The sequence below is a fragment of the Onychostruthus taczanowskii genome, unplaced genomic scaffold, assembly GCF_017590055.1.
Source record: "Onychostruthus taczanowskii isolate IOZ18803 unplaced genomic scaffold, ASM1759005v1 scaffold60, whole genome shotgun sequence".
Classification (NCBI taxonomy): Eukaryota; Metazoa; Chordata; class Aves; order Passeriformes; family Passeridae; genus Onychostruthus; species Onychostruthus taczanowskii.
In genome coordinates, this window is record NW_024503680.1 from 1,861,064 (window position 1) to 1,887,250 (window position 26,187).

The 26,187-nt window shown below is 43.3% G+C and overlaps 1 protein-coding gene across 1 annotated transcript in view; it reads left to right on the forward strand.

Moving 5' to 3' along the window:
* Positions 1–26,187, forward strand: part of PTPRT (protein tyrosine phosphatase receptor type T) — a 443,055-nt gene that overhangs the window by 332,232 nt on the left and 84,636 nt on the right. The window contains exons 11-12 of the mRNA XM_041419248.1: positions 1,020–1,122; positions 18,934–19,207. Coding sequence (XP_041275182.1) covers positions 1,020–1,122; positions 18,934–19,207 — 377 coding nt within the window. The remainder of the gene's footprint in view (positions 1–1,019; positions 1,123–18,933; positions 19,208–26,187) is intronic.

The following is a 26,187-nucleotide window of genomic DNA, read 5'->3' on the forward strand; positions in this document are numbered from 1 at the left end:
GGATTACAGTGGAAATCACTATGAGAGGATTAAATATGGGATCCCCACAATGCAGCTTGCCCTTGTGAGCTACAGATGAACTATTTGTGTGAATTCTTCTGTTTGTTTTATACTTTAAAGTTATTTCAGCAAAACCTGCATCTTTGGAACAAACTTGGTGCTGCTCTGACCTCATGATCTCGTCAAGCCTTCAGCACTAAAACTTGTCCCAAAGAGATGCCTGCTCCTGGGGAAGGAAGAAGCAATAAGTGAAACATATTTCCTAAGGAAAGTTGTCCTACTTTCATGGAATGGTCCTAAGAGAAGATAACAAAGCAGAAGGAGAAACTAGAGTTTTGCTGAGTGGGATTTTATTCAGTGGGTTTCTGTATTGCTGGGGGGAGCAGGGTTGGGGTTGCCATGGCTGGGCACTGCCCGAGGGTGGCACTGGGATCTCTGCAGCTGCCTGGTGAGTCAGCAGCACTTAAGCACTAGGGTAAAATATCCTGGGTTTGGGTGCAAAAATAACCTGCCTAGTTTGTGCTCCTCTCTTTTCATCTTTTGTGCTTCCTAGCACACCCTCCAGCTAATCAAGGGGACCAGATTAAGTCTGTGCATTAGAATCTCTTAAGATGTGAGAGGGCAAATCCACTGAGAGGGCAAATCCACTGACCAGAACAGGGAAAACCGTTCAGGATTCAGGGGTACTTTTAGCTCTGCCACTGATTCACTCATCCTAATAATATGGGTTTTTCATAATGTCTATGCAGATTCCTTTCCTCACTTTAACACTGAAGGAATGGTCCCATCTCAAGGCATTACTAAGTCTTAAAAATTCAAGACAGGATTTTCAGAGCCAGCTTGAAGATTGTCCGATTCTTTTTCATTGGAATGGAAAAAATATTTAGCAGTTTTGATCATTCTGGTCATAACACTGGGAAGTATTTTGATATTTCATTTGAGAAATGTTAATATAACTTTGCCATCCCTACCAAAGGCAGTGGCTGGTGCTAATGAAGGCGTTCTTTGTTCTGCTGCAGCTCCGTCCATGCCGGAGTACGACACGGACTCTCCCCTCAATGAGACTGACACCACCATCACCGTCATGCTGAAGCCTGCTCAGTCCCGGGGAGCACCTGTCAGGTGGGTGTTTTGTCTTTTCCCGTTACACTTCCCTCCTCTCCTTCCTCCCCAGGCTTCCCTCACTCCTCTCTCATTCTGCTCTGATAATGGAGCTGCCGAAAGCAAGCGCTGACTAAAAGGCCAACTGAGCTGTTGATTCTGCCTTTCACACTCTCCTTTCATGAATGCTTCAGCCTCCTTGCCTCCCGCTGTTAGCCTCCAGGAAGGATTGCTGCTGGCACTGTTGGGGTTATTACCCTCTCAGCATCACTTCAGATGCCTTTGCAGTGCTGGAGCACAGCGGGATGTGGAGCTGGAGACTGAACATCCCCACACGAGGGTGGAGGAGGCTCCAGGTCTCCATCCTGCCCCCTCTTCCATAATGAACAAGACCTGCTGGTAACTATTCTAGGAGTGCCTGCCTTGTCTTTAATGCTTGTGGAGGTATTTGCTCAGTTTCTGGATTTAACACACTTCTCACACTCGTAATCCAGCTGTGCTGCTGGGGTGGCTGTGCAGTGAAGTCCAGAAAAAAAGGAATTTTGATTTAGTGAGGCTTTGCTAGCACAGACAAGCAGATCCTGCTGCAGAGTAGAGGATTTACAGATCACAGAATCATTAAGGTTGGAAAAGACCTCCAAGACCATAGAGTCCAACCTTTTACCACTCACCACCTTATCAACCAGCCCAGAGCACTGAGTGCCATCTGCAGTAATTTTCTGAACTCCTCCAGGGATGGTGACTCCACCATGTCTGTGGGCAGCCCCTTCCAATGCCTGACCACCCTTTCCGTGAAGAAATTCCTCCTGATGTCCAACCTGAACCTCCCCTGGCACAGCTTGAGGCTGTTCTTGTCCTGTCCCTTGTGGGAGCAGAGCCCGACCCCCACCTGGCTGCCCCCTCCTGTCAGGGAGTTGTGCAGAGGGAGAAGGTTCCCCCTGAGCCTCTTTTTGTCCAGGTTAAACAACTCCAGCTGCTCCTCACGTGACTGAGTCTCCAGCCCCTTCCCCAGCTCCCTTCCCTTCTCTGGACATGTGCCAGCCCCTCAAGGTCTTTCTTGCAGTGAGAGCCCAGAACTGGACACAGAACACAAGGTGTGACCTCACCAGTGCCAGGTACAGGGGTGCCATCCCTTCCCTGGTCATTTAGGGGCAGGGAGCTGCCCAGGCACCCATGGCATAGGGGTGGCACCTTGCAGGGAATCTTGCTGCCTGTCTGAGCTGGGTGCTGCTCTGAATGGGGACGTGCTGATGTGGGACACTCACCTGCAGGTCATTCCCTCACTTGGAGTTCTGTACTCATCACTCTCTTCCATCTCAGTGAATTTGTGTTTGGTGCAAGGCACCAGCACAGACGAACAAATTTCCTTTCTGAGCCCACACTGCCTTACCTGTTGCTGCCCCTCATCCTGCCAGGCTCCTCTGCTGACAGCAGCAATTGGAATCACTTATAAAAACAGTGGGTCCTGCCTTGCAGAGGAGTCCAGCACATATTCATTACCTCCCTGTGGGATCTTCAAGCTTTTACTTCCAGTGTTCACAAGAGACTCTTGAAGTTTTTCCCATGGGTGTTTAAAAAACACCATAGTTGCCCCTTTCATAATGTGTTTCTTTCATTTTGGGTTTCTGTATCCCACTGACAGGTTCTTAATGCTTTTGAAGAATGCCCACTAAGTATTCAGGAGCAAATTGCTCTAGATGCAAAGCACTGGATTTAATTAAATATCCTATATCAGGTGGTGATCCCCCAACTCTGTTGTGGCTTGGCCCCAAATTGCATTGACAAGCTCAAACAAAACCAAAAAAATCCATTCCTTAAGACTAAGCATCATCCTTTCTCTGGTTTTTTTGAGTAATGTATTTCAAAGTTTGCCTTTCAATCTCTGGTATTCCATATGAGCAAATTTAGGAGCCTATTTTCTGAGTCCTTTAGGGATGTTTTTTTCTGCTGGAAAAGAGCAGTAAAATCACACAGCTTTGTTTTGTTTTATTTCTTTATACGGGGGAACATTCCTGTATCTCGTTTTACCACCTGCTGTCTTAGCAGTGTCGCTATTTTGTCTTTTTATTGAAAAGTCTTGTGATTTTTCTCGAAGTCGATTTACTGCACTTTAACTGCATTCAGTGAATAATGCCTTTTCCAGCAAATTCATCTGTACATAAAATTGGTAGAGATTTTTTATAAATTTTCACTCTGATTTCTTTAATTGCATCATAGCCTATTACACGTTTGCAGAAAGTGCAATATTTACATGCCACATCTAAGTGATAAAATTATTTCCTATAATGAGTCCATTTCATTGACTTACAGATGCGTGCATGAAAAGCAGAAGGGCAGGAGGAGTAAGGGAGAAGGAGTCTTGGGGAGATCTTTAGCTTTTTATTAACTCTGACAGGCTCAGAATTCTTCCCCTGTAGAACCATCCAGACTCTTCTTAGGCTAACCTTAATAAATCCAGTAATTTCAAGCTTTACTTCTCCTAGCCTCTTCCCTTTTCTTTCACTCTGTTATGCACACTGCCCCATTTGTGAAATTCTCTCAAAATACCATTTCCAGAAATGGGTCCCATTCCCTCAGAGGGACATAACACGAGCAACATATTGTGAACTGCTTTTGGCACCCACGATAACACAAGAATGAGATGGTTTTTCCTCCTCAGTGTGTTTTATTCATTCAGCTGAGATCAAATGTATCCTTTTTTGCTCTTGTCTGGTTAGATGTTCTACCTTTTGGTTGTGTGGGGTTCATTTCCCTCATTAATCCCCTCTTGGTGGGATGCCATGCTCTGCCCTGTTGCTGAAGGCATTAAGGCAAGCCCAGGTCTGAGACAAAGGGCTGAGCAACCTCCCTGGCCAGCAGTGAGATGGTGTAGAGGAAATCCTGGGGGGATGCCTTCTCCTGGCCTCCCTGGTGGATGTGACCATGCTTTCCTGGATCCTTCATCTCCCAGCCTGCCCCAGATGGGGCTGAACAGTTCCTGAGAGGAGTCTGCAGTGGATTCCCCTCACACCTTCCTAGAAAAGCTCTGCTATTCAGGGCTTTCTCTGGGCAGGAATAGGATGACCCCTTATCCCACCAACCTGACAGTTTCTGCTCTGCAGTTCTCCAGTTTTTATTGTGGTCCTCCCAAGCTGTGAAAATGAAAAACAATTAATATACAGTAATTATTCTAATATTTTGTCTTCTGTTCAGGGGATTGTGAGTTGCAGAACACGTAGGGATGTGACTGTGAGGCAATATCTGTACTTGGTCTTGAGTTATTTCATTCTGCTGTAGCACAGAGGTGGAGCATGGGATGCAAGAATATCTTCAGAATAATACAGAAGGATATTTAAAATAAGATTAATTGTATTTTCATTCACCTGAAATGGAGCTACACCAAATCCAAAGTCACTTTCAGCATTAAGACACTTCTGATGTTCCCCAATGCTCATGATAAATAATTTAAATGTGGCTGTTTATAAAAGTAACGATCATGAAGTCAGTGTTGTTAATGATCTATAGATAACAATGAGGACTCTTTCATGCAACCTAATAGGATTAATATAAACTTAGATATTCTTTGATCTATTTTGTCTTATTGCCAAAAGAAAGGTGAAGCCTCGGCAAGCAGAAATATTCTCCCTTGTGGCACAGGTGTTTAATTTTTGCCTTTACTTTTCGTGATATAACCTGCAGTTTGACTCCACATTGCCCTTTAAAAATAACTTTTAGGTGTTCTTATATCAATCTAAGCCATGTGAATGGTGCTATGATTGATTTGCTGGCGGCTGACATTCATCTATAATACATTCACAAGAGGAAGGAGGAATGCAAGTGTTCTCAATCTTTACTCCTCAACTCTTTCCTGAAAACCTCCAATGTGATTTTGAGGATATTTCTGCCTTTGAATCTGTTATTGTCAGGAGGGCTGAGTTAGTCCTTCATAGATTATTCACATATGACATCTTTAGACCTCTATTTGAGAATTTATATCCCACTCCCAGCTTGGAAATAACACTCTGAGGGGTTTTATCTGCAGGACATGTCCACAGGCTGCTTTTTGTGTGTTGGATATTTGAAGGTCCATCTGCTTTATTAACACGCAGTTGGTTCTGTCAATCTACCTATACTACTGTTATGGAGAAAATCAAATTTCCAGAGCATGTGTTAGTTCTGAGGATTTCAGAGCTTAGATAAATGCTCCCCTTAGGTGTGATTGCCTTGTCAGTACCCTGCTCTGCGTGGTGGAGCTGTAGGACACTGCAGAAGGACGTTCGAGAAGAGCCTGCAATTATTTTGGGGTGGGGTTCAGAAAATAGAAAACTTTTTTGTTGGAGCAATATGGATTTGGTCTCTCTTCCAGCAGTTCTCAGAGGTGTGTCAGTAAATAATCTGTGATATTCTTTTGTGTGCTGCCAGCACACAGGTACAGATGGGTCAGTTTATTAATTTACATCTTAAAGGAAATACGTAAATCTGAATAAGAGAAGAGAGTTTAAATATTTAAAATATATTAAGGACTGAGCAAAGGTGAAATAAATATTTTCATATCAACAACCAGCCAGGAGGAAAAATTAATTTCTATAGACCAAGCTCCGTGTTACACTTGAGTGTTATTATTTGATTATTGATCTTCCAAGCATGAAATAAAGGGAAATTTTGTTATACATGATGCTAAAAAATTTAGGAGAAGACAGATGTAGTGTAGTTTACAGAACACCTAGGAACAGTGGGTTTTTTCTGGTTTTATACTCAAGTTATTCTCCCAGGAAATAATCATTTTGGATGTATCTGTGTACTTAGTATTCCTACATGCAATAATGATTAAAATTTTCCTGGAAAGAAGGGCCATGCTATTGCTTCCATCTTATGTTACAGAACTGAAAGTAGCTAAAACTTGTCCTTCTATCAGCAACAAAGTAAAAATGGAGAAAATTTGGAGCCATAGGCTCGAAATTTAATTGCCAGGTAGTTCTTTCTTTTCTGTGATTTTGAGCATTCCTTGCTCATCCTGACCCTGCCTTTCCTGCATCACTGTCCCTGCATCTTCAGTCTGATTTTGCCTTTATTGCACAGTAGCTCTTCCCAGCCTTACAAAGGAGTGGTTTGCAAGCCCAGTGACCTTGATTCTGCGGTGGAGAAACTCTAAATTCACAATATTTGCTGGTGCTTTTGTTTTTCTTTGCCACAGGTGACTTTGGTTTGTAGATCTCCATTAGTACAGAGGGAGCAGTGCTGCTCAGATCTCTGCTTTGCAGCTTCTTAGTGGCATCACATGAGCCTGCCTCAGGCAGTCGTGCTGATAATTGATTCATTAATGGCAGAAAAGGGTGGCAGTTTCTACTTCTTAAAACTCCCATGTAGAACCTTGTATATGAAAATAAAGACTGGAGTGAAGGAGCAGCAAAACAATAAAAAGGGTGCTAAGGGTGAAATTATCATGCCCTTGGTAATTCAGAAAGTTAGATTCCCTTGAAAGGCACATTGTTAGTACTTGGAAGAGAAAATTCCTGCTCTGCTTTTTCTGAGCTCCTGTTTAAATGTCTGCATCACATGAGCTGGTTGATTCAATAGAGGGCAAGCAGTCGTCACTTTTAATTTTGTAGTATTTAATGTCATCTTTTAATTTTGTAGTATTTAATGAGAAATGAGATTATCAATCTAGGCTTCTGATATTATAAGCCAAATTATCTGTGTTAATTAACGTCTCCTATAATATACCTCAGGGATATTGTTCTGAAATCATTCAAGCTTAGTTTCTCCTGCCTGACACTCTGTCTTCAATTTAGCTAAGAGTTTGGAGGTACGTAAAGAAGTTTCTTCTTAGAGATAAACTAGATCTACATTTTTTTCAACTGTGTGTGAATGTGAGAGAAGAAAATTGAGAATTTGGGTGAAAGGCATTTAGTACTTGAAATTATTATGAATATTAGAGATGCTTTGCCTATTGTATCAGGAGAAAAGCAAAATGGAGATACAGGTGTGTAAGGTACAACCACAAGTATCAGGAAGGTGATACTTAATAGTCTAATTTTTAGTCTTTTGAGTAACGTGGCAGAATTAGTTGAATAGGGGCTTAAAGGTTTTGTTTAGTTCCCTGAAGAGTCAGGTGTGAGTCCCAAAAAGTGAAGCTAAAGGGCATTTTGGGTCAATTTTCTCATCTGGTACAGGAAATGCATTTTCTTACTGGATCAGCACAATGTACAATTGAAATTCAGCCCCCTAAAGGGGACAAATTTACCTTTTACCATTTTTCAGCCATCCCAACCATGGCCATTTTCACAGCCTGGGTGACCTGCTGTGTCTTTGACCATTCCACAGGGAGCTTTGGCAGTGAACAGAAATGGGAGAGGAAAGCCATAAAATTGGTGTCTATTTGAATGATAGTATTTTAACAATCAAATTACACGTGGAGCAAATTCTTTGGTGCCAAACAGCATTTTATTAGTGCTACAGGGAGACTTTTGCTAACAGTTTTTAGTGCTGTGAAGACCTGAGGATACTGAGTAGAGGAAAGGAAGTTTTTTGAATAAATTCTTTATGCATAAATTCTTTATGCTGACTATAAACTGCCAGATTTAATTCCAGCAACCAACAGGTTAATGAATTCTGAGCTTTAAGCTGACATTCGCAAATTGATGGCCATCTCCTCACATCAATCTGTCACCCTATTAGATAAGGGAACAGGAGAAAATACCCATGGTTCCAGTTTGAGGGTTCCTTTTCCCAAGACATTTCTTTGCTCCACAGCTCTCAGAGCCACTGTGCCCCTTCCTTGTTGTCACAGAATCAAAGGGTAATAACAAACAGCATGAAAGACTTCAAAAATCAGAAACTCAGACTTCCAGGAGGTGTCACAGTGCCAAGCCTGTGAGAGCTTTTGGATCCGACCCTTCAGTGAAATGAGCTGAGCTGGGCCACAGCTGCTCAGGGCTGGGAAGACCACAGGAAGGACCTTGGCTTTTTTGGAGGATCATTAAGGATGATTTACTTAATTGAAGCAGCTCCTTTAGGCACTTAAGATGGAATGGGATGAGTCTGAGTACACGTCCCTGGCAGTTGTCCACCCCTCAGGAGCAGTGTCTGCCCTGGGAGTGAGGGGGTTGAGTTCACAGGACAAGTGGCCCTTCCTTCTCTGCTGCACGTGGCAGGAGATGTTCACTCAGGCAGGTGCCCCTCGGTGTGTCTACAAAAACAGAAAAACACAATAAAAGGGAAGATGAGCAAGCCCTGCTTTGCTGTTGCAGACTAAGGCATTTCAGGATTTAATTATACTACAGGTATATAAATTCCGGAAACATGTTAATGCTCCCGTGATTAAAATTATAGAGGGCCTAATTGAAAAAGCATAAACCGAATTGAAGAATTCCTAATTATAGTTTGCTTTGAGGTGTTAATTTCCTCCATAATGAATGCATAATTTCTTGGAACTAGAAAATGGGGTTGCTGCACCAGTGCGTGGGATGCAGATGGAATGAAGGGATTATCATAAATGCAGCCAGACAATCCTCAGGAATAAACCCCTGCAGCCATGATGCTCTTCTGCCTCCCCATAATTTCAGCTTTCCTTGCACTGTGGTTTTCCAAAGCAAAAGGCAAAGCCAGGAATGCTGAAGGCTTTGCTTGCAGTGCAAAAGGAAGGGGAAATAGGGCTGGTGTCATTCAAAGCAGTCATGGTGCAAAAGGGGAAGGCGAGGAGAGAGGCAGAATGTGGAGTATTTCTAGTGGGAAAGTCAAACAGTAAAAGAGGAGGAAACGCCAATTTCCCTTGTGGCCCACCTTGGCAGATCCCTAAGGAGCTGCAGGAGCTGATGTTGATGCAGGGTGAGGGCTTTTTTTCTGCCAAAGGACACAGCCTATGTGTAATGTTTGCTCTTTTGTAAAAAATACTCGGTTTTGAAGGGAGTTGGTGGACTACAGGATTGTCAGACACAATCTCCTAACGTTTAAATCCATCCCATTCCCACTGTGGTGGGGGTGGGAGGTGTTTATGGAAGAATTTCTGCAGAGAAGTTCTTATCCTTGGGACTTTCCCACTCCCTCTATCCTCAATTTCCCTTCACTCTGGGCCAGGAGAACTTGTAGTGAAGGCACCATTTTAGATTTCTCCCTATTATCAGAAACATGACAATTTTGCACTTTCTGAAAATCAAAACATGTCCAGAGAAGGTGGAAAGGAGCTGGCGGATACTCCTGCAGCTTCAGGTGCTGAAAATCTTTGTTAGGCTTCCCCAGGAGAGCTCATCATCATTGCACATTGACCACAGGAGTGGGAGTAGTTGAGTAATGAAGTTTATCAGAAGGTTGTAAACAGAGCAGCTTCCCTCTTTCTTCTCATTGTTTTTCTTAGCCTCTTAATTTAAAAAATATCGAAACAGACATGACCTCAATAAAATTATGTTTCTAGTATTTTCTAGTGTTCTCTCTTAAAAAAAGACAGCAGATTCTTCTGTGTGGGTTTTCCCTGCATAGTCTGGTAGCTGTGGCTGTGGAAAAGGCAGAGGAAGCTTGAATTCCCAGCTAGATTATTTCTGCATCCAAATGAACCTAATTTGATGGAAGCCATTGGAAGAACTCAAATTAATTCTGACGGAGAATATATGCAAATACCCCCATCCTATTGTTCAAGCTGCTGCTTTTATGGAGGGCATGGCAGGAGGTGCTGGACAGTCCCAGTAAGGGTTTGCCATGGTCTCTCCTTGCCCTGCAGGTTGTTCAAGAACCACTTTGGCTCTTCTCGTCCTTGAAAAATCCTCCTGGTCTAAAACCAGCACTTCTGAGGATGACAGGACCTCAGTCAGTGATGCCTGTCTAATACTAAGCAACATTAACAAAACAGAGGTGGGGTTTGGCTTTTTTTTTTGTTGTTTTTTTTTGGTAGATTAAACAGATGGCAGGTGGCTCAGGAGGCAAGAGACACCTCCAAAGCCACTCACATCAGCTCCTCTTGCAGTGAAAGCTGTATCTGTCTGCATTCATTATCTTTAATCTGCCAGCAGAAAACAGCATTGAACTGGAGAGAGGCACTGGGCCAGTTCCACCAGGGAGCAGCAGCTATTATGGCTAATCTGGGTTACAAGCCAGGTCAGGCTTATGGTGATGGTTGAGATAATGGAACACAGAGCTTTGAAATGCCCTCTGGTTCTTTTTTTAATTTTTTTCTTATTTTTTAATTTTTTATTTTTTTTTTTACTTCCCAGAAGATTAAATAGAGAATGTTAAGCATTTAAGAGAGTACAAGTAATATGACATATGTACAAATAAACAGATTCAGGAGCAATGTTCTGGTGGGCTGGGGATGGTCTTTCTGCAAGTCTGAATTGCATCTTTTTTTAGGGCAAATGATACAGCTGGGGGAAAAGGCCTTTTCAGTACACAAATCCTTCTTTAGGGTCTGTGAATACAGCTGTGTTCTGAGCAGCTCCTTAGGTTTTGTGCATGTTACCACATTGCTGTTTGCTGTGGACAGGTGCTGTGGTGGTGGCCAGACTTGCTTAGAGCTATATGGGAGTATTTGGATTTTTGGATACCTTTCCACAGCCTCTTCAATCAGAGGAGAGTCATGGTGGGTGCAACCTTATGAGGTTGGAAACATTGATTTTAATAGACATGTTTATGTGGAGGTACACACACAGGTGCACACAGGGGTGTTTAGATGTGCACATATAGAATCATAGAAGCACAGAATGATTTGGGTTGAAGGAATCTTAAAGTTCACCTGGTTCCAACCCCCTATCCCAGGTTGCTCAGAGCAGCGTTATTTATTCAGTTATTATTGGGACCATGTTGTTAGTGGTGTTTATGGTTCTGTTGCATCTTTTGTACGGTGTAATTTTAAGACAGAGCCAGTGTCCAAACTCCTCGTTCCCAGCACTGTCTGCTCCTCCTTTATCACTGCAGGTCACATCTCTAGTGATGCTCAGAAGTCATTTTTCTCCATTTTTCCCCCCTGATTTGAAAGATTTGGTAGGAATAGCATGTGTTCAGCCTGGATACTCCAGACTCCATTAGACAGGACATATTGGCTGGTGGGTGGATGGAGGAATATTGGACAGCAAAGTGTGGATTTGTTTACATACAACTGATGCTGTGATATCAGACAGAGTCACATTCCCCATGCCACTGTTTATATATCTGCAACAGTGGGATAGTTACTGTACCTCAGGGGTCTGTCAGGATAAAACATATGCAACCCACAAAGACCATGGAATATTTGACATTACACTGTCACTTTTTTTACTAAAAACCCCATCTAACAACACCAAAAATGCCAAAAATCCCAAGCAACCCAAACCAAACAACACCCCCCCACACGCACACACCTTCCAACAGAGTTTTCATTTTTTCAGTCAGCTGTGGGAGTTGAATGTGAGACTGCAAAGGAATTTCAGAGAAAGCATCCTGGCCAAAGACAGCATTTGTTAGAGTAGCACTGGCAGGATGCTTTTCTGCAAACACAAACATTTTGTTTGGGTTTGCTGTTTCCTCAGGCTTGACACAGTGCACAGCTCCTGAAATAGATGCCACTGCCTGTCCCACAGGCAGCCCAGCACAGACCCATCTCTCCCCTGTACAGGAGCCATGCAGTCATTAAACATCCCCACTTTTTCTAGAGCCCATTCCAATCACTAACGAAACGTAACAAAGCTTGAAATGTTAGTGATAAAAGAATGCCCGTGTGAAAAGGATGACTCCAAATGGTTTCATCCAAGTGTGAAATCGTTACCTTTTGTTTCATGAATTTCAGGGTCTGACATGCCCTAGTAGTAAATCTGGAGCACTGAGCTGAATATGAGAGTGGAAGAAAATGTGAAGAGACTCTCTTCCCAGCCTTCTTGATTATTAAATGGAGTTCATTATTATTGGCTCTATCTCAGCAGGTTTTTTTCATTGCAATGGCAGTAATTACCATCTCTTCTTCCTATGCCATTTTTTACAAATTTGGCTGAATTTGAATCTTTTTTTTTGGGTATTCTTCAACTTTAGTGAACGTAGTAGAAGAGTTGTTTAATTTAAATGACTGCTAAAAGAACACGCAAAAATAACTCCAAAATGAAGGCTCTGGTGTGAATAACTTTGCAATATGAGAGACTATTTCCTCAAGCAACATCCCTATTATCAGCTTTATTTTTGTGAATGCCTTGCAGATGCAAGCAAGCTTATTGATGGCAGTGCAGCCCAATATTCATGGGCTACTTTTTGAGTCTTTGAAACAGCCAAACACATTCCAGAAGATGACACTGTAGAACAATCTCTTTTTTTCCTCTATTTTCTGCAATAAACTGTTTATTGAAAGCAAACCTTCACTTCAGCATATTGTATTCTGCATGGAGCTGTTCCAGAGTGCAGTGGAAACAGCAGCAATCTTTAATTGATTTTAATGTGTTTGGAATCTGTTCTTAAATAGACAGAAAATTGCAGAACAGAGCACTGGGTCCTGTCAGTGTGTCCTAGGTGGCTGTGAAACAGTTCATTATGGTTTGTAGATTAGTTTCAGAGCTTCTGATTAAAAATGCTACTGGAGGTACTGAGGGTGGCATTTGAGAATATGTGAAGGCAGTAACTCGGTTCTCAGGAATATATTGGCACCTGTTGCCACCCAGAAAACTTCATGAACTTGGAAGCTGTCTGGGGAGTTGACTCTTGGGTGCCTGAATGTTTCATTGCAGGAGGTGCCTGCTCAGGAAATTCACCCTTGGAGCCCAAGGAAAGCAGTGCTGCAGTGGGTGCTCAGAGCAGTGAGTGTCAGCATCAGCCTTTCCGGCAGTTATCCCTTGAGATCTGTAAACTTTGGGGAATGTATGTTATATAAAGCTTTTTTAGATTTGGATTGGGTTGAATTCTTTACAAAATCACCCATATGCAGATTCATGGTGGGGCTGGAGGCACATTGTGAGAAGGATCTACTTACAGTTTAATGTCACCATTTTTTAGGGTAAATAATACAGAGCACTGGTATATGAAGTACCTTTCTTCAAAATGGCCATTAGTTTATTTCTTACTGTCTCTGTGGCAGAATTCAGGCTTTGATCTCAATATCTTTAAGAGGAGGAAATAAAGATGTTGATGCTACTCTTGTGTCTCAGTGTGCATTACTGAAGGCAGCTTGGCCATAAAACAAGCATCTGCACTTCCAATGGCTAATCTGAATTCTAAATGTGGGTGTCAGGCAGCACATCAAACCCTCTCCCATTCCAGTATCCTGGGAGATGGCTCCATACTGTCAGAATAATGTGATGAACCTTCATGGATATATACAGATATACTTACTTTGGCTCAACCAAATTTAACAGGATCACAAGTTAAATGCAATAATCAAATGATAAAAAAGCTGGTGCTCTGTAGCTGGAGACTTGTGTGGCACACAAGGGGGAAGAAGCTGAAGAGGTTGTTGTTCCCTCTATTTATTGCATCTTTGTCCCTATTCATGCACTGGTGATGCCTTTTCTTTACGTCTGTGCTGGTCAGACAGTATTTAGGGGTTATTTTCATGGGTTTTGATGGCCTTTTTGGAATAGTTGGATCTGTTCCTTCCATAGGATATGTGCAGGAGGGGAAATTCAACATCCAGCTCCACGTCAGCTGCTACATCCCACATGGGGAGGCACAAATCCTTCCTCCATTTGCTCCTTTTTGTCCTTCATTCTTTGAATTAAAGTAACCAGTAACAAGGAAATCACTACTCCCTTATTTCCTGTAGCCTATCAAAGAGTTACTCTGGAAGTAATGTGCTCATCTGAGCTAGGAGTGGGAAGTTCCTGTTCTCTGTAGGATGAACAACAAAACCAGCTCGCAGTAGTCTGCTAAAAAAAAAAAGTACTACAAGATCAAGCTGTACTAATTGCCACTTATTTTTGCTCCCTGGGAGAAAATAATATTGCAAATAATATATGGCTGATAATAAATTTATGTGTTAAATGAAAATATATTAAATCTTTATATGATGTGAACAAAAGTTTAATAACGAGATTGGTCCAGAGGGAGTACTGAGCTGCTGAAACATTGTTCCTTTTAAGCTTTAAAAATTCAGGTGAGTGGATCACTGCAAGGTTACAAAGAAATTTTATTCCTTTTCCTACCCTCTCATTATCAAGAGTGCAGTGAATGTTTCACCTTGTTGATGTGTCAGGATACCAAAGTGCATGGGCCAGATGTTGGATGCTTTATGGAGAGCTCTCACTCAGCTTTTCCTCCCCATATTCCTGTGCATCCTACATTCAAACTTTGAGACTAGTCTTAATACTTAATTTGTAGACAAGCGTTGTCTCAGTCCATCCTCAAAAAAAAAAAAAAAAAAAAAAAAAAAAAAAAAAAAAAAAAAAATCAAGATCAGGGAAAGGAGAAACCTGAGGCAAACAGAGAGAACAGAGAGACCTCCATCACAGCAATGGGCTGTGACTGGGGATGCTGATTTTTTTTCACACTGAATAGGGAACTCATAATTTAAAAAATTACCTTGTAGATGGTGATAAGGGCACCTTTCATTCCTCTGCAGACAAAACTTGTGCTGTGGCCCATTATGGTGGGTGCTTTTATCAGAGATTTACAGCCTAGCTGTCAAAAACTTTAAAAAGCTTCTATTAAAATGATGTGGATCTATCTATCTGAAACCTTTGAAATATATAAAGGAGCCCAGTTTTGGCCTCCTTTTCTAATCAGAGAGTGCAGCTGCACACAGGGCAGTCAGCTCCCCAGCCCCTAGGAGGTCAAGCATTTGTTTTGTGGCCCAGACTTGAGAATGCCTCAAGAGCTGTCTGCAGAGCAGAGCCTGTGGTTGTTTGGAAAGCAGTCCCTGGCATTTTTTATGGGACAGCAGCATTATTTGGCTGCACCAAAGTGGGTTGGGGTGGCACTGGGAACACAAAACCCCTGCTAACCACCGCCCTGGAGCACATCCATATGTGTTTGATGGCAGTGTTTCCAAATATGTCCTGACATTAAAAACTGGAAGGCAGGAGGTAGTGTGGCTGTATCATCTTTCATTTCACTGGCACTGAAGTTGTTATCTTGTGTAGGAGTTTGAATGCTCTGTTTTTGTTTTCTCTTTTAATGTCATTTCTGTGTATGACACTGACTCTCGTATCCAGCTGGGCGTTTGCAGCTGAGGCATTGATTCCTGCCATGGTAGCTGATCCTGGCTGGGAGCACCAGCTTTGAAGCCTGAGATGGGGAGAGCCCCAGGAGAGCCATGCTACTGCCTACCTGCTAGATGGAATAAGAGCTATTAGAATAGTTTGGGTATCTCCTCCTTATTTTCATTACCTGCTTGCTTTTTTTATCCTTCCCTCCAGTACCACGTTTTGGAAAACCACTCCTTTCTCTTGTCTGTAATCACACTGGTGATAGCAGGGATAGCAAATGGCAAAGGGGAGACCCTGCTCAGCCCTGACCCACAGATGTGAGTGCAGCTGAAGGGCTCTTCTAGGCCAGAAGGGCAGATCCTACTCACGAAGTTTATCCCAAGTTAGTGCCTCACCATGATCTTGGGGATTGTGGTGCGTCCCACAAGTTTCTGAGCAAAGCTGGGTTGGTTTTACTCTGCTGAGAAATGTTGCAGTAATGCAGATGGTTTGCTAAACTTTAGGGTGGGTAATGGGACATTTGTTACTCAGAATTCCCACAGCAATTCCATTTGGGTGTAGGATTGGTGGGGTTTTGCTCCAAGTTACAAGAGCACCTCAGTGCAGGTGTGGAAGCATTTGCTGCACTTCACAGGTTAATGCAGACAAGTTGATCTCTGAACATGCCCTAAAGGCAGGCAGGGAAATTCTGCTCCTACGTATGAACAAAACAGATGGAGAAGAGAATAACTCAAACAAGACAAAACAAAAAACCACAATGATCAGGGAAAAAAAAAAAAAAAAGAGTCTGTGCCAGTCTGTGTCCCTGCTGGTGTTAACTGGGAATCCTGCCCTTCTGGACGGTCTAGACAGATCAAAATACTGGGATCAAAACAGAAAGTGAGACCCAGAGTAACCATCTGAAAAGGAACCAGAGCTCAGAGTGATAATCTTCAGCCCAAGCAAGCTTTGGACTCAAACACGCTCTTGGCTGCTCGACCACTTCCTTTGAGAGTGGCCGGGCTCAGAGAAGAGTGAGACTGGAGGGTGCTGGACCCCAGGCCAAGCAGTCAAGGCAAAGATGAGAGTGCAGTGTCAGCCAGTGTGAGCTGGGGCGTCAGGGAGAAAAGTGCCATGAAAGCAGTCAGCACCCACCCTAAGTGTCACCAGAGGAGGGTTTTTATCCAGAGGGAGCAGCGACAGCAGTGCTAGCTCAGGTGCCTGTTCCATGGACAAGGAGGCAGTGTTTGAGCAGGACATGAACAGGATTTCTTCTGGAGCACAAAGGGGAGGATTGCTACACCCCAGCTGAATGTTCGTGAGCACACCATTGTGCTTCCAGGGAGCCTTGATTCATTTCAAAAGAATAAACATTAAAAGTAAAATTTCAGGCCGCTACAAGAGTGAGTTATCCCTGTGAAGGGAAGAAGTGTGTTAACAGCTAAGTGGAAAGAAAAAGCATGAAAGAATAGAGGCAAAAGAGTATCTGTGACTGGGTTCAGTTTAAAAAGTATCTGTGACTGGGTTCTGTATGTATCAAAACTCTTGCTCATGATAAAAAGTGTCTGTAGTGCTCTAATGATTTGGGAAAGACTTCAGTTACCTGGCAGTTCGTGTCCCTGGGAGCTTCCCCTTCTCCAAAGACAGACAGTGCACGAGTTCATGGCTTGCAAGTGGGATAACTGAGAGAGTGAGTGTCACCCTTAGGTCTGGGGAGAGAGGATGAGGGAGTTCTTGGACTCTGTGTCTGCTGAAAGCAGATTAATATGTTTCTATATGTGGCCATGACATATTTTATAAAAATCCTTTTGATAGTATTTTCTCCTGAGAAGCTGAGGAGCCTCAGGAAAGAAATGTAAACAATAACTATCTGCTGCTGTGGAATGCAACGAGTGCATGTTTGATCCATGTGAGATGTTTCTACTTAATGACCAATCATGGTCCAGCTGTGTGGACTCACATCCAGGCTTTGTTAAACACACCCAGGGATGGGGACTGCACCACCTCCCCGGCCAGCCATGCCAGGACTTTATCACTCTTTCTGTAAGAAACTTTTTCCCAATATCCAACCTGTATTTCCCTTGGTGCAGCTGGAGGCTGTGTGCTCTGGTTGTGTCAGTGCTGCTGGAGACAGAGCCCAGCCCCAGCTGAGCACAGGCACCTTTCTGGAGCTGTGCAGAGTGATGAGGGCACCCCTGAGTCTCCTCTTCTCCAGGCTGAGCACCCCCAGCTACATTAGCAAATGCCAGGGTGAGGACAGCTGTAGTATTGAATAACTCATAAATTGCTCCTGTTTGTACAGATTAGCTGGGATTGTGTCTAGCAGTGGGAGCCAAATGGTTTCCAAGTTCTTCCCTGCCTGCCCTGCTGTCAGCAGAACATGAGCCAGATCCCCACAGGCCCCAGGACCTGAGAATTCAAAAGCAGGAGCTGGGGCTTCTTCACTCAGCCAGAACTCCCTTCCCACGGGGGCATTGATGAGCTATTGCTATGCTGGAATCCCCCAGGCCAGTCTTTGTGCAGCAATGAGCCTGTGAACGTGGGACAATGATACACTGCGGGCTGGCCCCAATCTCCTCATCGATCTCCCCTGTGTGCCTGAACAAAGGCCCAGCCTGACACAGACAGGTGAGGGCAGCACATCTGAATAGCTTGACACGAAGCAAAATGACTGCAGCCCTATCTCTCTTTGTCAAGTGTGTGAGTGGTGTTAAACAGACAGTGAAACCTGCCTGGGCTGTAGCAGCATGGAACTCCAGGGCTTTGTTAGCTGCCTGAGGAGGGAAGGGAAAAAAAGCAGAGTGCATTTGAATGCCTTGCAGGCTCTGAACCTGGAATAGTAAGCTAGAAATAACAAGATTGCTATTATATATCATAATGGCCAAAAGCTTAGCAGGAATCAAAAAGGATTACTACTTCATAAAGTCAGAGAGAATATGAGGAGTTGTTGCTGTTTCTTGAAACAAAAGTGGATTGAGGGAGCTATAAAGACACCTGCTCAGTACATAAACAGTCCTCAAGGGATGGAAGGAGGCTTACCATTGAGAATTAGAGAATTCTACATTGCAGGATATCCCAAAAAGAGGTCATAGAATACCAGAATGGTTTGAGTTGGAAGGAAACTTAAAGCCCATCCAGTTTCAACCCACTGCCATGGGCAGGGACACCTTCCACTGTCCCAGGCTGCTCCAAGCCCCATCCAGCCTGACATTGGGCACTGCCAGGGATCCAGGGGCAGCCCCAGCTGCTCTGGGCACCCTGTGCCAGGGCCTCACCAGGTCCTTATGTGGACATCAAGATATGATGGAGGGCCAAAAAAAGTGATGTTCAAGACTTTTTTTGGCCTAAATAGCTTTTTGCACCCTGAAACTGTTCCCACAGGCACCTGACAGCATTACCACCTGCTCGTGCTCTCCTCCACTGCAGCCACTGTTTGGCCCAAGCAAAGAATTCGTGTTTCACTTTGGTGGCTGAAGGAGAAACCACCTGCTGCCCAATATTCAGCACATTAAAAATTCATTCTAGAGTGGATATTTTATTAGTTACTCCTTTTCCTAAAGAGTGACATGATTGAAACCTACACTTTCACCCAGGTTGATCCTGATTTACTCAATTATACCAACAGAGCACATGGCCAGCATCTTGCCCCCACAGTGACTTTCAGTAGCCACTGCCCCTGCTGTGCCAGGAGCTGTGCGTGATTCTGACTTTGCTCTACTCTTCTCTTTTTATTTATTGCTGACATTCACGGCCCTGGGGTCTCTAATCTCCCTTTCTCTCTCCCTCCCAGTGTCTACCAGCTCGTTGTCAAGGAGGAGAAGCTGCAGAAAGCCCGGAGAGCTGCAGACATCATCGAGTGCTTCTCTGTGCCAGTGAGCTACAAGAATGCCTCCAGTCTGGACTCCCCACACTACTTTGCAGCTGAGCTGAAGCCCATCAACCTTCCTGTCACACAGCCCTTCACCGTGGGTGACAACAAGACCTACAATGGCTACTGGAATGCTCCTCTTTCCCCCCTGAAAAGCTACAGCATATACTTCCAGGCTCTTAGCAAGGCCAATGGAGTAAGTGCAGAGAAAATTGAGCTGCATCTGTAGGTGTGACTGCCTCTCTCTGTCCTCCTCATCATTCTCCTTCCTTCTCGATTGGATGCTGGTTTAACTTCTCCTTCTTATTACCCTTTTACAGAAATCTAATGAAAATCAAGCATGCCGTTACTTGTCCTTCACTCAAATCTCTCTCTGATGCTCAGATCCAATGAGAAATCTGTTGAGGACCCTGATTCTGTAAAGGCACATCTTGCCATGTGATTTACTAAATGAGCTGCTTAGAATTTAGATACTTTTTGGGGTTTTTTTTAATCCTTCAATAAGCAAGAATGTCAGAGTAGGGGCTATTGTGCTTTTAAGAGCCATAATTGCAGTATCTTGATAGTTCACAGCGCTTGTGATTTTGGAGGAGATGTTATGAATTTGGATTACCTTGGAGCTTGCACTTGGCCATATCCTAATGCAGCCCTTGTGGTTGGGAGTTCCAGCTTGAGTAAGTCAGGTACTGCAGTGGGTACTGTCTGCATCTCTGTCCTGCCCCTCTGCAATTCTATATTTTATGTATCTTTATTCTGTGATATTTGATTTAAAATGCAGACTGCACAGGAAATGTAGCCCACCTCATTCTCAGACTCAAATGACACACACAATGCCACAACACACCCCATCCCACCACAGGAAAACAGGAGGCGTCTCTTCCCTCTTGTCTTCCAGCTGAGGATAATTTGTGACCTTTTACCTCTTCTGTTTCAGGCTAGATCCAGCCTCAGTGGATCACCTTCCTCCCCTTTGGCTCCCCAGCTGTTTTCCATTCATACAGAACACAAGAGAATTTGCCACTCTGGCCTCCTGAAGAGCCTTAGAGCATTAACAAGGCATCACAAATTTGGGTAGCAGAGTCTGCTATTATTAGCATGTTTGCCAGTGCTTTCAGAAATTTAATTTTAACACAGATAAATTCTCTACAATATCACCCCTGAGAGAGAAAAAATTACAAAAATCAGTCAAAGGTGACCAGTGCAGGCTTTAGTGGCTTTTATACCTGAAATGCAGCTGCACATTGCAGAGGACTGGGATGGTTTCACAGGCTGGTAGTGCCAACGACTGTTCACAACACATCTGAGTGCTTTGCACCCTTCATTTATCACCATTTTCCTGCAGAGTTTCAGCTGTGTGGCTGACAAGTACAAAATCTCTTCAACACTGTGCTGATTTTCACCTTGGTTTCCTTTCTAGTCAATACAGTTTCCTTCCAGCACTGCTCAATTAATTCAGTTTTGGATTTGCCTTTATAAAAGAAATTGTGAATGTATGTATATGTCTCTCTGTTTCTAGTTAGCTCCCCCATGTGTGATAGTTAATTACTAATGAATCCCCAGGGAAGAAGAAACTTTATTTGCTTAAGTACAATATAATGTTCCAGAAAGGGGAAGTGTAGGCTTCCCTTGGTGTTCTGGATTCAGGCAGCACTGGTGTTCCTGCTTTTCCTGCATCTCATCCTACATTCCAGGTGTTAAGGACTCAAAAAAGGATGACTTGCTTGGGCTGTCCTAATAGGAGGGCTTTTTAAGCAGAAGTTAATCAAATAGTCTTAATGCAACAATGCACAGTTCCTGGCAGGATGAGAAGTGTCCAGCCAGACACAGTAAACTCCTATTTGAGAAAGCAATTTCCTCCTGTGATAATAATTTATATTTCTACAGGATATGCTTTATATATCCTCAAAGTGTAGTGCTGTGGGTAAAAGTACAGAGGAAATGCCCAAGAGTGGAATATGGATCTTCAGAGGTGTAGCTTCTGTTCTGATCCCCTCTGGTTTGTGGTAAAATCATTAAGGCCCACATTTCAAACATGAAGGTCAATTTGCATTCACTCTTTTGCAGCTGTAAATAGCAGGTTTTTGCTCCATTCTCAGAATTATTTGCAGGTATCATTTGTATTTTAGAGTTTTCTGAGTTTTTACTTTTCCGTAACCTGAGCAGCTTTGACTGGTGTTGGAAAATCCTACAAATAATTATGGCTGCAACATGGCATTTCCATGCCTGGAAGTGTCCAAGGCCAGGTTGGATGGGATTTGGAGCAATCTGGGATAGTGGAAGGTGTCCCTGCCATGGCAGGGCATTGGAACTGGATGGTCTTTAAAGTCACTTCCAACCCAAACCATTCCGTGATTTTTGATAAGGCACATCTGCAAAAAACCTGCAACAATAACAATTTAGCATGGTTAAAGTAGAGCCTTATGTTCCCTCACACATGAAAAAACTTAATAGAACATTACTACTCATTTTTTAATTAGGATATTCCATAGTTTCATTAATCACTGACAGTTGTGGAAAGATGAAATTTCTTTCCACACCTGGAAGCTGCAATGAGAAGCCTTCATGCAGTGAACCAGAACATCTTCCTTTGGAAACAGAGGGCTCTGGGGAGAACTTAATTTCCAGAGAGCCTGGATTTGGTCAAAAATCTTGATTAGGAGAAGGTTAGGAGTGTTGTAGGAGTTCTGCATTGTTTGAGCTCCTCTGTACATGGAGGGTTGTGCTCATTTGGTGTTCCCGTCTGCTCTGCAGCCATTAGCTCTGATTGTTACACTGAAAGGAACATAATTAACAGCTGGATGCAAAACAAATGTGACAAATTGCTGCAGAAGCAGATCACCAGCTCTTCTGCCTTCTCTTGTGAACTGTTGTAGTTGTCTCAGAGTGTGAATGAAAAAGCTGTGGCTGGCTGGATCCATCTCCTGGGTACTTGGGGCTCTTTGGTCACTGTGGTGCTGCCTCCAGACTGGAGCCTGAGCAGAACATGGTGAGACTGAGTGGTTTTCAGCTTTGTTACACAAAATGCTTCCAAATTGTGTGAACTTCCCTCCCAGGCACCGCTAACAACCAGATGCTGAGCTGAAATGTGGCAGAGTTTGAAGTGAGAGAGGGGAGAAGGAGGAAGGGCACACAGAAATTCCAGGCTTTGTGGCTGTGGGAAGGAGAAGCACCATTAGTTATTGCTTAGTTGATAGAAGGAGTCAGCACAAGAGGAGGCACAGAAGCAGAGGGGACATTTGGCTTGGCTGTGCTCTGGCAGGATCTCCAGACACTGTCACAGCCATCCAGGTAGGGATCTGATGTTTGCTGCTTGTCCTGGTGCCACCTGCTACAGATGACTGCCTGACAGAGCATGAAGGTTTGCTTGTCATGAAGGTTTGCTTCCTGAGCTCAGCCCCTTTAAAACTCCAGCGCTACCTGTATATTTCCCTCTGAAAGTTGAGGCCAGGTTGACAGCCCCGTGTTACTCCTTATCCTTACACTGGCTCAATAATCAAACTGAGGTGCTGCAGGTTTGATTGTCCCCAGTTCTTTGTCTCTCTGCAGGTCTCTGGTTGCTGTTCCAGCACCACACCCCAATGAAGAGAATTTTTGGCCGCTGTGTGAAACCTGCCTGAATTTTTAAGCAGCTCAGAAACCAGAGCTCCTTAAAAAAAAATCCTTTCTGGAGCTGCATTGTAACTCATTGAGTTAAAATGAAATTTGTAACAGCACAGTTGCAATCAATAACTCTTGGCCATTTTTCCTTTAAATGGGAGATGAGCAGGAGCCTGTGTAACACAGCTGGGAGTGATGGGGGGATGCTGCCAGCTGCTCTGCCAGCCTGGTGGTCCAACAAGTGACTGATGTCTTCAACCCAGAATTGTGAAAAGTAGCACTGCAGGAATCAATGAGAATATTATTTTTTTGAGGGAATGATAGACTCTACCGAGATTCCTATTGATTTTTTGCCTCTCTAATGACTTGTACTACATGCACAATCGGGCAGCTCATTATTATCAGGGGAGTTGAGGCTGGATTTCTTGATGCTGACAGGTCTGCTCACAGCACACAGCATTAGTCTTCTGGGACATTTTGGAGGTATGGATAGAGCTGCCAGTAGAGAGATGCCATTCATCCCTCTGGAGATGGCCATGAAAAAAACCAGGGAGGCTGGGTTCAGAGTGAGCCGTGCTCTGAAAGATGAAATGGCACCAGGGCTACCTTCATCACTTCTGTGAGCTGCTAACCAGCTTTGGGGAGCTCTGTGTTCAGGAGGATTTTGGGTGTATAGTTTATCCACTTACATTCACTCTTTCTTAATCTCATCCTGGAGGTGCTGGTGCAGAAATAATGCAGATGTGGGATCACCTCACTCTTTGTATGCCCCTGTTTCCACATCTGGTGGACCTGAGTGTTTTCTGAATAATAAATAAAATCCTCTTCCAGCCTACCTCATTTTTGAGAGGTTAAGAAGAGTGGGTATCCAATCATCAACTACAGATTATTGACATAGCTTCCTATTGTAAATAATAAAAGCCCTAACCACTTTGTTAAACCTCCCTTCTCCAAATGACACAGATACTAAAAAAAGCTGGTAATTGGAATAGCAATAATAGGTTTGGCTTAGTCTTTGGAAGGAAATAGCAATTTCCTGAAGCTGGCAATAAAAATTATAGGAGAGTACATTGACCCTGCACAGGCATATTTTAAGACTGGCTGCAATGGGATAAAAAATAAACACACAATTTAGAGCTTTCCTGAACTTGGGCAAAATTTGTTGAGAACCAAATAAACAACTCCTTAAGGCTGGACAAACCCATGGTTTCTACCCTGTGTGAAGCAGGTTACCAACAAGTTCCATGTTCAGCTCTGGGACGTGGGGAACTAAATCCGGAACTGCGGCCAAGGGGAGAGTGGTGATTCCTTTCTGGTCCATGCACCAGCAGCAGATAAAATTGTTCCCAGTTTGAGGTGCCTAAAGAACTGTGTTGTAGGGCAGCCCCCGTGGCACTTCTGGGGGCAGCAGGTCCTGCTGGGGCTGGCAGGTGGCTCTTCAGGCAAGGCAAGCTCTGTTTGACTGCTGCAGAGTCATAATCATAGTAAAGGAAAGGGAAAATGGTGGGTGTGAAAACAGATGGATGAAAAAGCTTTGCTGCTTTCATTGTTGTTCATAGTCTGTAAACAGCAAGCTGTCAGTTTCAAAGGAAAGGGAGAAAAAAAAAAGATGATGTGGCTTTTTAGGTTGTGAAGATGCAGCTGTCACATAAACATATGTCCTGCTGCCCTCGTAGCCCTTTTCTGCAGAAAATTGTTCCCATGCAAACACTGAAGAGACAGAGTCAGAACTCATTTTGTTATCATCCATTTCACTTGAGTGAAATGTGCATTTAGGAACCTCAGTAATTAGTAGACAGCAGCAGCTCCTTTGCTTCCAAAACGAAAGAATAAAGCTATATTAAAAGAATGTTTTAAAAAGCCCTGGAAATCCAGGGGGATGCTAAAGCAGGCTCATGGTGTGCAGTTTCCAGGCTGTGGGCAGGAGCTGTGTGGGCAGAGAGGGCTTGCCCAGCTCCTCAGCACAGGACTCTCTTCAGAGGGTGCCAGGTTGTGCTGATGGTAGGTGCAGGTCCTCCCTCCAGGAACAGGCTGCCAGCACCCTGGCACACAGTGCTCAGGTGTGCCCGTGCTGTGTGGGCTTAAAAATAGAGCCAGGGCTCAGCCTTGAGTGAGGGTACTCCATAATCTTCTTTTATTCATTGGTAAATAGGTTCAAAAAAACAAATTCCCATCAATATGTTGAGATAGGCATGTGGATGAGCTTTCAGGGTATGGAGCATGTTGGGAAGTGAGGGTTGGCTCAGGAGCTGCAGGATGTAGTCATGGAGTGTTTTCCTGTTCCAGGATCTCAGTTAAAATTGTTCCATTACTGTTTGGCTGTAAAATGTCTGCCTTAACCTGGCAGTGATACGGAGCTGAAGCAGTACTGGCATCTTAATTTAATTTATTCCTGTGAGCTAAGCCATAGCATGAAACAGATATGCAGGATATGTTGGCTCTCTGGGTATCATTAGGATTGTTGTAGATATATAAGGCCTTGTAAAACTTCTGTGATATCGTAAAATGGGAAATAAGTATTGCAGCATTTGAAAGGATATTCAGAAACAACACAGAGACTGATTTTTGGGAAAATAGTTGTTTGTTTGGGTTTTTTTTCTAAAACTTCTATTACTATCTCTTTATTTAATTATTTTTCTTGTCATTGCTTTAGGCAAGCTGGATGGATCATTGATAATTACCAACACTGCTTATTCCTGCTTTGATGGTGGCTAAAGAGAAGCACCTTGCAGTGATAGGACAAGAAGCAGTGTGTACAAATTGAAAGATGGGAAATGTAGCTTAGGAAAAAAAATAAATAAAAGAATTGTCCCTGCCTATGGCACTTTAAGGTGCATTCCAACCCATTAACATTCTATGATCTTTACTGTGTACAGGAAAGTGCCTTGAAGCAAAAGTAATATTTTTCAGGAAACAAACATGATTGTGGGAAAGTGGGTTTAGTGTTTTTTGGGAGGATGATTGGGTTGGTTGGGGTTTTTTTTTAGTTGTTTTGGGGTTTTTTTTTTCCTTTTTTTTGGAGGGGGGGAAATGTATTTATTTATTCTGTTTCTTCTAAAAAAGATTCATGCAAACTTACAATTCTCAGTATCAACCAAAGAAAAACAGAGTAAATTGAAACGGATCTCATTTTTATGAGACACCAAAGAGATGAGCAGTGGAGAGCAATGGAATAATCAAGCGTAATCCAGAATATTGACTAAATTCAAGTCTTTACACTTTAGCACTGCTGGGAGCTGGTGTCTGTGCAGGTTCTTTTATGCTTTCCTTCCCAGGAGATGCAATTTGAAATGAAGTTCTGAAGTCCATGTCTCGTTCCTGTAGCTGTTGCTTTTGGCAGTGCCAGTTCTCCTAAGAGCTGTGGCTGTGCTCAGTGCATCCATCAGTGGATGCAGATGCAAACAGAACAAATTCTGTCTTCTCAAATCACCCTGTGGGAGGGTCTCTTGCAGGAATGCACACATGTTCAAATGAGATCATTCTAGACTCTTCTTTTTCCAGCACTGACTAATTTCTCCAGCTTTTTGTTACATTCTGAAGCCAGCAGAAAACAACAAATACACAAGAAAATTTTCCTCA